This window comes from Aythya ferina, assembly GCF_964211825.1.
Source record: "Aythya ferina genome assembly, chromosome: 1".
NCBI lineage: Eukaryota > Metazoa > Chordata > Aves > Anseriformes > Anatidae > Aythya > Aythya ferina.
In genome coordinates this window covers 157852934-157866871 of record NC_140296.1, presented here as the reverse complement: position 1 = coordinate 157866871, position 13938 = coordinate 157852934, and the positions used below count along the sequence as shown (strand labels likewise).

The window sequence follows — 13938 nt, the reverse complement described above, 5'->3', positions numbered from 1 at the left end:
TGCCTGCTCTTATTTACTAATCTATATGAGCTGCTGTTTGACAGTAGCTATGTACTTCAAGCAGTGTCTGGCCTTGGTAGCAAAGTGATGTATTACATGATTTGTTTAGTGGCATGTCACTTTGTCTCAAATAACAGAGGGAAAACCAACCTTTCTTTAATGGAGATAAATGTTATCTTAAAGGTGGCAGCAACATAATAGTTCTATGAAGGAGCTGCTCCCAATAGTAGCTGATTTGTATGTCCATCCCTTAAGGTTAGTGTATCTATGCGGCCTTTATGACTTCCAGAAATAAATCATCTGCTGGAAACACTTCTGAGGAATCTGTTGTGGTAACTTGTTTGGCTAGTAGTAGAAACTTTAAATATTTTTGGCTTTGTTTTGTTGCTGTGGAAAAAATGCTTTTTGGACAGCTGCTTTCTGCAGGCTGCAAATATCCCAAATTTAGACTGAAAAGGACTGTAATGTATGCCTACAGTAAGTTCGGGTGAGGGTGGAGGCTTGGGAACATGCATGGTGCTTTTTTGGGATTTTTTTTTTTTTTTTTTTTTCTCTTTGCATCCAGAGGAAATGATCCTGTTGCTGGCAAAAATGAAAAATAAAAATAAATCTTAAAGTTCATGGAAACGGTGGCACTAGAGTGGAGAGAAGTCAAGAGTGGTAAAGGAAGAGGTGCCAAAACTGCTTGAAGTGCTGGGTGCCCCATGGCAGATGGATTTAGTACAGGACCAAAACAAGGCTGAGACACAGTGGAAGGAGTGAAAAGGTGCACAAGAAGTTGCCGTGCGAAGCCCTGCATTGATGTGGTGGCAGGATTTTGCATAGTCTATTACTCATTAATGGTGTTGCCAGCAAATGTAGGTTGCCTTTCCTTGTGTGAAAGGATAAAGATAGCAGAAATAATATGTCAGAAGGTGAAAGTTGGTAGAGCTTTTAGTGCCAAAGGAGAGCTGTCTCTGTGGGTGTAAGCCTTACCCTTGGTGTTGTAGCACAGCTGTACCGTTGGTCATCTGAGGATGGTGAGAGGCTTGCTACTTGGCTTGTTAGACCTCATAAATTGCTCTGATGGGAATTGCAGCTTTGAGCATCTTGTTTACCAACAGTTCTTACACACCCCCTGCCCACGTTGAAGAAATAAACTCTTCCAAAAAAACTTCTTTCCTTATATTTAATGATGGACCATTAATTGTCACATAGCTCTTAGAGATCACAAAACATTTAATTCATCATTGTTCTGTGGACACATACCAATAGCTATACTGTAGTAACGCTTCATTGCATGGAGGGGATGGGGTAGTGGTGGTGAAGCCAATCTGGAAAAATGAGAGAGCTGTTTAAAAGTAGCTGAGAGAGCAGGATAGTGCAGGCAGCATGAGAATTTAGCCTTTAAATAGCTGTCAGGCTCCAGAAAGACCAAAAAGTATAGTCGTGAGAAAAGAGCAGTTCTGAAACTGGAGAAGTGCCCTAAGGATAAAGCAGTATGCAATGTCACTGAATGGTAAAACATACCAGGTAATGCAATGAGACTTAACTTACTAAAGCTACTTCTTAAACTGTACCAGAAGGGGAAAGCCTGCTAGAATGGCTTAGTGAACTAAGCTCTCAAAATTTATCCAAATAGCTAAAGGGATGCTCAGTATAACCATAATGAAGTTTGCAAAAGATTCCACAACATGGTTTCTGCAAAGCCATGAAGTGGATTCTCACATTCAAATGTTAGAGGGGGAAAAAAAGGGGGAGGGGGTGGATGCACCTCCATCAGGAGCAGCAAACTTGTGCAGTAATTCAGGAAGAGCTACATAAAAATCATAACTGGTCTACCCTTGAATTAACGAACTTTGTCTCCTTGGCAATAGGAGATGGCAAATGTAATGGCTTTTGAAAGGGGTTTTCTCACAACTCTTCAGCCAGTTTGTCTGGTGTATTTCTGGCAGGCAGGGATTAATATGGCATACAGGGAAAGCTAGCATTTTTCAAGAAGCAAGCTTTAAGAGTAAGGGTAAGGATGTTCTTGTATTTCCAAAAGGCTTTTGAAAAATCTCAAGATGAAAGCTCTTGAACTGGCATATTACAGGACAACAGGAAAGCTTCTTAAATGTGGGCTGTAAGAGAACAAAACAAGTATTCCACTTGGCATTAGTGTCTGCTCATTGAGATAGGTCACCAGAGCTGGGCTCTGTGTTTTGTTTGTGCTTTTATATTTTTAGTTCCAAACCATCACTTAAGAGGGGTGTGGGAGAATGATGGTTTTGAGGGTTATGAATGGCCATTTGCTACATAAATCTGTCCAGTTCTATATTGTTCTTAGAGTTCAATTATCATATAGAAGAATATTTATTTCTACTGTTTTTACAGAGCAGTAAGCTAGTCCAAGGTAGCAAAAAACTCTTCAGACTTTTCCAAATTAATTTTACTGCCCTAATTGAAAGGAGTCAGTCATATACAGAGTGACTTTATGGGAGTAATTAGGTTTAATCTCATTAGGCATAAATATTTCCCAGTACTCCTAGGACTAATCTGAAATTTCTCTCTAGGTTTCCTGAACATAGAAGCAATCAGGTGGGTAGCTCAGGGCTTTTGGCCCCTCTTTGTTACCAGGAAGCATGGTTACAATCAAAAAGCCACAGCTCTGCTTAAGTGGATTTAATATTCTTCTAGAAGAAGAAAAGGGGTGTGCATATCAAGGTGAAAGGAGAAACGTCTTGTTCTGGCTGAAATGCTATATACAATTTAAATTGCCCATGTTTTAATATAAACGGGGGCATCGTGCTCTGAAATGAGGAATTATAATTTCTGGTGTTAGGAACTCCTCCAAGATGATTTCAGCTTCAGAGCAGAGCAGTTTTCACCTTTGCTGCTTACTGTCTTATGAGAAGGGAAGAAAATCATTGCTCAAATGGAGTAAAGCAATCATAGTGGTATGCATGTTTAGTATTGTGGGAGATAAAAGATGGAATTAAAAATAGAGGTAACGTCAGAATTGTGTGTTTAGCTGAGAATGTATTAGAAGTAGGTTTAGGCAGCAAAAAATAGAGACTCGGAGTAGGGGGTTAAAATAAATAAAAATTACTCAAGAAAAGTAATATACCTGCGGGAATAACTCGTATGAGGAATTCACAGCCTGTTTTGCTCTGAGTCATGATTATTGTCAAAATGGACCAGCTGGATGCGTTTCCTACAGACATGTGCTAACCTTTAAATACAACAAGTAACTAAAATCCAGGACTCCAGTTCCAGCTCTGTTGGATGAAGTTTGGCACAGTTTCCGTCTCACTTTCCTTTTACTTGAAACTTGGCTGTGTATAGCAGTGTCATGGGCTCAGGATATGCCTCATTTAACACATGCCTGACAGGTTTTGTGACTGGAATGCATCTTGTAATTTGGGAAAGCAAGCAGGCTCTGTTGTAATCAAATGATGCCTAATTTTAATTAGCACGATGTCATATGTTACCTTCTCTTTTATAGAAAAAGTTCAGCTTCTTGTGCTGTAATTTTTGCCAATGATATTCGGGTAAACCCAGAAAAGTGTTGTAAGTTGTTCTTGAGCCTATTAATGTGTATATATGTCAGTGAATGACTTCACTGGGCCTTCACTATCCCTCCCCCCTGACTTTTAGGGCTATATATTAAATTATTAACATGATAGACCTGTTAATAGAACTTAGATGACAGCACAATTATCCTGAATAAACATTTTCAGCCTGGACTGTGCAGGATTAAGAGACTTTAAATCCTCAGTCATCTATTCAGGGCCTGATGGATCTGAACTAAAGTAAGCGATTGGGCATTAGGCAAGCAAACTTTTTTTTTTTCAATTTCATTTTTAAACTCCAGGAATTTAGATGGGAATCCTGTGATATCCCATGTCTGCTTTCAGCCATCAGTTGCCTAAGTCCAGATTTTGGGAGCTCTGCTCATCTCAAGTTATCTGAGGAAGCTAACGCACACAGTAAATGCATCTTAGGTACTTGAACATACTAGAAATAATGCCTAATAGGACAAAGTCATATCTAGAGGTTAAAACTTATTTCATGTGGGATTATAGTCTTAACTTGGAATTATGTGGCATTATAACCAGTCCTGTCAAATGTAGCCTTTTTGTTTTCGTTTGATGTCACTGCAGAGCAAAAAGGAGCTGAGATCAGTAGAAGACAGTACTGACAATTGTGTTTCAGGCCCTGTGGGTGGAACAGGGAAAAAGCCCTTTGAGTGTTGGTCAGGGTGGTGGACTGCAGGAGGCCCCTTGACGTATTTGGAACAATTTGTGTTTTTAGAAAAAGCAATTGAGTAGTTAAAAACTCAACTCTTCTGAATGTGTTTGGGGCATGAAGTGTTACCAGTGTGGAAAGAAGTATTTGGCATCTTGTGGATGACTCAGCATCGTAACATGAAGTAGGAAAATAGGAACACCTAGTGTTTTAAATACCTGGAACACTGGATGCTTTCTGTAATTTGACAGGCTGATGACGGCATTGACTTTATTCTCTAGGGCTTCCCAGTATGTCTGTCTGTTGTTCCTTGGAAATGTCTGTATGTTTTTCTAAAGCCCTGCTTGTTTGACCAGTCTCTTCTTTCTTCTATTTAGTTTTCTTGTTAAAGTCAAAATACCTTCAGAAAGCTAGTGATTAGTTTAGGCTTTTGATAAAACAGCTCATCTGCTAAGATTACTCTATGCAGTACTTTCCAGACTCGTTTCTTAATCCAGCTGTCATTGTAGCTGGAGATGACTTGCTTCATGACTGCGGAAGTGCCAGGACTTGGAAGAGGCATGGCAGTGCAGATTGGCCTGGTGGTATAAAACCATGTCTGCTCGCTTGCTGGGCTCCTTGCAGAGGCTGCAGAGCAAGCTGCTTTGTAGGAAAAGGTCATGTTCTTTGTGCTGTGCATGACCATTAATACAAAGGAAAACTTCTCAGCAGCTCATGTTCATGGTAAAGAGATCGAAAGCCACTATTACTAGTTGCCTAATTGCTCACCTTTATGACTGCTACAAGTTTCTCTTACTGCCCTGTAAAATAGGGAGGGAATGATGTGAGAGTCCTTCGCATGAACATTGCTAATTTGTCCTGCTGAATTTACATCAGGCTACTGAAGACCTAATTTGCTAGGTGTCATTTCAATAAGAACTAGTTTGGGGTCTTAAAGCAAATCAAACTGTATTAGATGAAATGGCTGCTACAGAGAGTCACCAGCAATCCTTTAGGTAAATGGTAAATTCCAGTGTTTACATCCACTGCAGAGTATGGAATGGCAGTCAGTTTTATTTCAGCTAAGTACATCTGCCTCCCAGGAGATTAAGCTTCAGAACAAAATAAAATTTCTCTTAGAAAACTCAACAAAATTCAGAACCCTTGATTAATTTACTGCTTAGAAGACAGGAGCTGTAATAAACAAAACTTGTCAGAACAATGCTGCTAGGCACACATAGGGCTGGAAGATGATGTGTTTAAAAACTCTGTGTTGCTGAGCATCTCCTGTGGCTGTGCATTCGTGCTTAGCTCTTCCATCTTCCTTCAGCTGCCCCTTCAGAAGCCAGGCTCTAAGACACCTACACCAGAATGGCAGCAGCATGCCACGAACCAACTTGACTCCTCTACATGTTCACTTACGCATGTTTTAACCTGCGGGATCGTGACCTGTAACTGCCTGCTGTTCTTTATGAGGCTCTCATTTAATTTGCAGTTGCTCTCATTTACTGTGAAGTAGGTGATGAATTTCTGTAGTATTCCAAGCTGGTGGGAAGGTCTGTCTCTTTAAAACAGAAAACTGACCCTCCAGAGCAGAAGACCTCAGACTTTTTCAGCATGCTCTCTAGGTCAATTTATTACAATTAATTTCCAGTATAATAATATTATGGACAACTTTTTCCTCCCCTCTCTAATCATGCAATAGCTTGAGGCTATGGAATATACCCAGTACTGTGGATTTCAACCTAACGTATGCAAAGGCATATTATATTTTTCAGTGTTTAGAAAGTGCTTTTATAAAATGTTAAAAACAGATTAAAATGACATGACAACTGAAACATATGGGGACAGTTCTTATCACTGCAGCCTCTTGGTATGTAGATCTGTCCGGTCTTCGTTGAACTAATTAGATTAAACAAAGGCTTTCCTGAGATAATCACTTTGCAAGCCTTTTCCTATATTACAGCAACCAGCTTTACAGTGTTGTTGAAGGTCAAATGCTAGTACCAGCTAATGCTTAAAGTCTGAATGCATAGTGTTCAAGCAGATGAATAAATAGAGTAGCACAGGATATGTAATTGTCAAAGCTTTGACTCTTGAGATTTTGCTGGAGTTTTTAAGATTTAATTTTCTTAATGCATATTAAAATATTTCCTGGAGATTGGTTACTCCTTGGTGAAGCCAGTATTAAATGTGAATTAAATAACTGGAAAGGTTTGGGTAGGTCTTTATTGGTATCTTAGGTCCTGTGTGTCCTGGCAATAGTGATTATGCTACATCAGACTTCTGCTATTCACATTTTAATTGTGTGTTTCCACTTCAAACTATTACTGCAAGATGGTTTTAATTTTAACAAATGTAGAAGAAAGATTATTGCTTGCTTTCAAATACAGGTATTTAGTATTGCTTCTGCCTGTCAAGGACTACTTGTAGAGACCCTTTCTGAAACATGCTCAACTTTCAGGGCTGTCTTGATAGCAGTTTTGTTTTGTTTTTCCTATTTCTATTTAGGGTGTTAGAACACTGCACATAACATTCCAGCTTTTTCTGGCTTGGTCAACGCACTGTGTTCTGGTGACACCAGATAGAGTTATAGGCTACAGGCTCATCATGCTTTGGTAAACATCTCCCCATGCAGGCTTTTGAGTTTGCCTTTTCAGTTCCGACTGCAGAAGCCTGTGAGGTGATACAACCTCCAGCACTGGTGGAAATATCACACCTTTGGTTCAATGATTTTTGAATTATTGTCTTCATCTCATAACAAAGCACACTGATGTTTTTCAACATCAGTTTGATTTGGGTATGGAGTTCAGGATGCAGTACTTGTGGTAGGCACCCACAATGACATTACGTATCAGCGAAGCCATTAAAGTCAGAGAACCGTGGAGTCCTTTCAGACTTGCACAAGTATCTGAATCCTGCCTACAACAGTATCGACTTTTTCCATCAGGTGCCTCTTCAGTGTAGGAGTTTTAGTCACTTGAGTGTGACAGACAATACCTCTACAGTTACTGGTAGTCCAAGTGATAAGGAAACAAGGTTGATGTGCTGAATGGAAGATTGACTTCTTCCTGGTGATCACCAGGTGCACAGCTTTCAGTTGAACAGTGACATACCTTCAGCTGACTTAAACTTAAAATAAGCTACAACTTCAGTAATGGCTTGCAAGTGACTGGTAGTTCTGATAACTGTTACCTGATTTTAAAAATTGGGATATTAGCAGATTGGAAGTTTAAGGTGAATTGCTTCAGAGCTATAACTCTATAATGCTTTGGAGCTCTTGCTGCTCAAATAATGTCTCAAATGGCTGCTGCAAGAATTGAGTTTGGAACTGAAACACTGATCAAAACAAAATAATCTGATACTGGGAAAGATAAATATTATTAGATGACCTGTGTGGCTTAAGAAATACGCTTTCTTTTGGTACTGGAGTTTCAGTGTTTACAGTTTCATTATGCATTGCCACTTTCTTGTTACAGTGGACTGTTGGAACTTGCTGTAACAGGAAATGATTGAATGTTGCAAGGCTTGGCATTGAGCCTCATAAAGGGTATTTCTTAAAAGACATTTGTACTGATTTTTTTTTTTTTCAGTACAAATCAGCAAAGAAACTAGGTTAAGATACACATCCAATATGTACTCATATGCTTTTATACTGTCTGAAATATCTGGTAAAAATGGGCTACTGCAGCAGATTCTTTCTGATCTGATTTGGTGTAACAGTTGCTGATGTTTAAACAAGGTTTCATGTTTTGGAGCAGAACAGGTCTTGCTCAGTATTCAGGATTTGAAGATTCTCTTCCTCTGAATTTTCCAGAGCTATTTCTGAGCAGGGACACACAGAATAGCCTGTAACATTACTAGAATTGATATGCAGAACTGTGCCGTTTTTGTACTGTTAATGTAAATTCTTGAAGCTGTCTGGGAACCCTAAGTATTGGATCTGTTGGTATGTTAGAATATCAGTGAGGTACTTCAGAATACCGAAAGGGCTTCTCAGGTGTAACCTGTTAGCAATATGTAATCACTACATTATTACGTCTTAGTGAAAATGGATCTAGATGGCATAAAAATGATAGAGAGGAGTATTAAGCGTATGAGCTACTGATTAAGAGATATTATTGCTCTTCTGATGACTATGCATGAAAACAAGTCTTGGCATGGCTCATCAGTACTCCATTGCAAAGCTTTTCAGTAGGAAGTTAGCAATGACTGCAGCTGTAGCTTTTCCTAACCTCATATCTGTACTTGGATTTGGGAGTATTTGGGCCTAAAGTGCAAAGCTACTGTGAGAGGCTTGAGCTGAGCTTTTATTAAGGCTGGCCAGCCTTAATTAAATTTGAATTAATTTTGATTATAATTAGTTGTGGGGCATTCTGTTTGTTCTATTCTTGCACAATTAGCAGCTGCTGCATCCACTCCGTAGCTATACAAACTCATTTGCCTGATCTGCTTCTTGTTACCCTGTCACAGCTTGTGATCAGATGCCAACTGATAAATCCTAGGCTCCCAGTTGACCAACAGCATCTAGCTTTTGGCCTTTAGTTAAAGATGCAGTGTGGCTTTAAAGAGCACTCTTTCATATATGAGCTTACATGAGTTTCTTCTCTTACAGGATACTGTAGCAGAACTTGATAGAGTCAGCTGAAGAATAGTTGTTAATCAAATGAGTGCATCCTAGAATGCAGCTTAACACCACTGAAATGGGCTCTTAAACTACTTTAATCTTTTTTTTTTTTGGTTTTGTAGGATGTGGAAGTTTTATGCATATGAATATTGATTGCTTTGTGCTCTTTATCTCTTCCCAGAAAACAGCCATATCTTTTCTCAGAATTTTCCAGTGATAGGACTAGAAGAACAGCTGTAGTAGTGACGCAATCACTCCTGCATCTTTTAGTATCAATGGTTGTCTTCAGTGCAAATGCAGTATTGTGTCCGCGTGCTCAAAGTGGTAGATCAGCTACAGATGTAGTCAATTGTTTCCAGAGCAGACAACTGAGACTTTCCTGCAACACTGACCTTAAATTTTTGGTTATCAGGTGCTTACACCTAGACATGGACACAGTTGTTGAGCCAAACAGTACTCTGACCTGGCAGGGTAATAGCCAGAATTATTTTTTCCTATGTGATTCTGCCTTTGCAAATCAACATAGTCTGGTAACTGCTTGCCTTTGCTAGGCAATGACTATTTGATGCCATGAGTATTCAATACAACAATAGCAGTTTCTAGATGAGTTTGACTAAATTTGAATGTTTCTTATGGCCTGATGGGGGTGGCAAAGGGGCATATGGCACCTTGGGGTCTTGTTGACCTGGAAGTGCCCAGGTTATTTTTTTTCATTTGAGGCTGGCAGCCTTAATGTTTCGCAGATGAATATATGGTTACTTGTGCTCACCCTGCCATGTTGATAAAGCTGACCTATGTGATCAGACTCCTGTCTTTTCTGCACACAGCAGATCTTTATATAGACATGAAGAGTTTGTGCATTCACTGTGAAGTGGATACATGTGTATGTTAAAGAAGCATCAGCTGAGTGGGGGAAAAAAACATAGAGTGCCTGTGCAGGTTGAGAATCCTGTGGGTTGGGGTTAATTTCTCAGCTACAGTGCTCTCATAATCAGATGGAAGAGCTGGCCTTAGTCTCCTATATCCCTTCTGTAGGAGGATGGTATTATGCAATTTTTTGCTCTATGCAAATAATAAAATGCAGATGCTGTGGGAGGCTTCAGCTGATGAAATGGGCTGGAGTGGGGTGCTAAAACTGGATGTGAAAACGTATTAAGACCTCGGTCTGTCTGAGGATATAATATGCTTAGTTACACTGCAAATGTAGTTCCTGCGCCGGTTAGCTTTGCATTGAAAAAGTTTTCCTTGAGGACTGCAGAAATGAGTTTAAGCTAATGCACAAAAAGCTTGCTCATCTTGAACGCCAAAAGCTTCCTGGTATGTTGGAAATAATTTTTAATTTGAGCATATTCTTACCACATGTGGTGCCCATGGTGGATTTTCCAAACTCCATTTTCCTGGTAACTGGCTTACTTCCAGGTGTTTGTAAAGGTTTCCTGTTGATGATGAACCACAGGGATGTACCAAGTAGAATTTAAGACTTAAAGGCTGCAACTCTTCTTAGAAGTTCTGAAGTATAATAATGCAAGGTTATTTTGGGACTGGAAACATCCATTTTATGCCTTGTCACTTTGCCAGTTGAATACGGACTAAAAATATGATAGGAAATATGAAGAACTTGTTGTTGGGCAGAAAAATATTCTGTAATCTCAATACAAAAAGAAGGATTGTCTTACAATGTACTATGTAACTGAATGTGTGTTTATTCTTTCCCCAGATCGTACCTGTCGCTTGGCTTGGAGAGCACAGCTCGCCATGGGACGGCCTCAACAATATCTCTCCAGAAGGGGTCTCTTACTTGGGTGATGTGTCTGCTGTCCTGACTGTCTTCATACCCAAAGGATTTATTTTCCTTTTGGAAATATTTTAAATTGAAATCTTGTTCCTTACTGGAAACTGTGTATACTAAAGACTGCAAGCATCATGGGTGATATGGCAAACAACTCGGTTGCATATACTGGTGTAAAAAATGCTGTCAAAGAAGCTAATCATGGAGATTTTGGAGTCACTCTTGCAGAGCTCCGTTCTCTTATGGAACTTCGAGCTACAGATGCACTGCATAAAATACAGGAATGCTACGGAGATGTACAGGGCATCTGTACAAAATTGAAAACTTCACCAAATGAAGGTAAGTCAATTTTCATGTTGCTATTGAGGAAATTCCACTTATGAAAAACTTGAGTCAAGTAATTTTTATTTTTTAGAAATAGCTTATAAAGATTTATTAATATTATAGTATCTGAAATACTGTCTCTTACTCCTGTAAGACGGGATGATACTTCAGTGATAATAAATAAGCAAGGGTTTTCAGCTTGCCTAACTGCATGCACCATTTTGAACTAGTGGCAAAATTGCACATAGGAAGGAACTTCGATGTAGGAATCCAGATATGAAATGAAATAGCAAAACAACATAGCAATGTTTTTTTTAACTTGGTGTGAATGTTTTGTGAATTGTTCACGTGACCTGTAGATCAGAATTTAGATTATGCTGTTGTAGAACACAAGGTTTTTATAATCTAATGGAGAGCTTATTAATATGTTGCTAATTGTGTGTTGCTACCCACTTCTTGCGTTCCTTAATGCAGCAATTCTCAAACTGGTGTCATCTGTTTTGTTACTGTACTGCAATGAACTCATAATAGCCATATCTAACTTAAAAGTCTACCTTAGATCAAGTAGAAATTGCAGAAATACACAACTGTCAATGCAGCTCTAGGCACTAAGATGTACTGTGACCACTGGGAGAAGGTATGCGAAGTGATCATGCAATCTCCAGAAATAAGCATCTTCAGAGAAGTTTTTGCCATTTCAGGCTCAGTGGTGGCCTCTGAATGTGACTATAAATGTAACAGGTCTCCTTCCTGAGAGCCTTCCAGAAGTTTTCCTTAAGGTCTAGTCATCTCTTCCAGGTGAAATAAAAGCTGTGAGCTTTGATTTGTGAAATAATAGGTTCAAGTTATATTTGCTTGAGTTAATGTGAAGTCCTGCTGTTGCTTGTGGTTGATACCGAGTACCAAAGTCAAGATACTGGCAAATTCTGGTGTCTCAGCATTTAAGTGCTTCCCTAGCTCTTAACCAGCTTCATGTTGGTGGCAGTGAAGTACCTTGAGAACTGTTCTTTCTGTTCTTCAGAAATGCTATGGAAATGTTTGCCTCCTTGGCTCAAGCACAGCCTACTAATGCTATAAGATACCTCTTGGTACATCAGCATGTAGCGTGTTTTGGCTTGATCTGCTTTTGAAGCCAGACGTCTTACATTCAGAGTCCTGAAATGATTTCAGAAGGTCAGCTGGCTTTCTCTTGCCAAAGAGCAGGTAGCCAGCTCATATGCCTGACCTGCCAGTAGACCAGTTCTAGGCTGAAGAAGAAACCTGTAAAACAAAACCTGGGGAGTTTGAACTTCGTTTCTTTGCTTCATCTGTTTTAAAGCTAGAGCACATGCACGAAGCGCTGCTGTGTGCAAGCAGCATAACATGGCTTGGGTAAGAGCAGCAGTCTTCTATTCAGCACCCCATTGACCTGCTGAATAGCATTGAAAGGCAATTTCTCTTCTCCGTGGAAAAAATCCATAGTACTCTACAAAGAGGGCCTGAACTGAGGGTGAAATCCAGTTCTGCAGTGGTCTGTGAGGTTTAAGGCCCATTATTACTGCGAGCTAGAGGAGCTTGTGATTATAGACAACCAGGATGAACTAAGCACCACATGCCTAGCATACTGCAGGGTTCACTTTGTTCATGTCCCATAAAGTAACTGTCAGATTAATGCATGGGAATCATGAGTGAGAATATATTAAAAACAGAATAGTTAGATGCCCTTTCCCACAGATTGATTCTGCTTTACCTGAGGACTGTGTGATCAAGGCCTTTCCTTTTTAAGATCTTGACATTTAGATATTTTTAACTGATTACAGTACAGTACAATTGCTAACTTGATAAAAGCCTTTTTTGATGTGTGAGAGCAGCTCATAAATGCAGCAAGGCTTCAATAGTCAAACTTGATAATTAGCTCAGAAAAGATTAAGATGAGTTATAGAATGGTGTCTTCTGCAAAGACGCTGTTTTTGTTCTAAATTACTACATGAATTTTTAGAGAACAATGTTTTTAAGGCAAATTAATCTCTCACAGAGGTGTTGGTGTAGAATTAATGTAGGAGAACTATGTCTCTTCTTTTGTCAAATTTAAGTTGTAAATATAGAAACAAATTTCTAACAGAAAATCTATGCAGGACTATGAAGGCTGCTTAGGAGATGGACTCAGTGATCTTTGTTGGTCCTTCCAACTCAGGATATTCTGATTCTGTTCTGTGCTATTAATTGTACTCGTTCTAATTCTTGGAGGAAGTCTTGAGTGTACATCTGCAAGGCCCTATGGCATTTCTTCCCATTCAGAAGGTCCCTGTATGATAGGAAATGCTGACTTGCATAACAGCTAGTAGCTTCACAGCTAAAGTACATGTAGTTTTGCAATATTACACAGTGAACAAGTTCAGTTTGTGTAATTTCTTGCTTTGGAGTTCTTGACAATGTAAGACAGTATCTCCTTTCAGAAATGCCTGGCATAAAATGAGAAATGGGAACTGTCCTTTGCCAGTATTATTAGGAAAGACACTTTTTTACTGCTTAGTATTTAACACTTATGTCTTTTGTATGTATGCAAGTTCATATAAACGTGAATAAATGAATGTTTGACATATCTGTAATAGCAAAATCCTGTGTGTTCTGGGGAGGTGGACTACCACTGGTTTTTCCATAGGTCTACATCATTTTGATTTTCTAGTAGTTCCTGCTTCTAGATTTCTAATATTTTTTTTCATAAAGCTTCAGCTAGGCCCTTCCCCAATAGTTTTCAAACTTAAACCTAAATAAAAGAAATTATCCTAGTTAAAATACATAATGAATAATGTAGTGTAGTAGTGGGCCTGTAGATTGTGAGCTATGAAATTACTAACATGTGGTAAATATAGCAGGTTCAGTAGCTGTTCACAGTTCCTAATGGTGAATACTAAAAATCCAAATGCTATTTACCTTTGTTAGGTGTGTTTACTAGTCTTTGTTTAGTGATGCTGATAGTAGCTTAACTTTATATAGCTTTGTTAGAAAATGCTTGTCCTTCTTAGGAGAC

At 39.1% G+C, this 13938-nt stretch overlaps 1 protein-coding gene across 5 annotated transcripts in view; it reads left to right on the top strand.

Annotated features, from left to right (window-relative positions):
* The window catches only part of ATP2B1 (ATPase plasma membrane Ca2+ transporting 1), a 64547-nt gene that overhangs the window by 17261 nt on the left and 33348 nt on the right, over positions 1 to 13938 (top strand). For all 5 annotated transcript variants that reach the window (XM_084527905.1, XM_084527906.1, XM_084527903.1 and 2 more), the window contains exon 2: positions 10533 to 10943. In XM_084527905.1, coding sequence (XP_084384031.1) covers positions 10739 to 10943 — 205 coding nt within the window. In that variant the 5' untranslated portion in view covers positions 10533 to 10738. The remainder of the gene's footprint in view (positions 1 to 10532; positions 10944 to 13938) is intronic.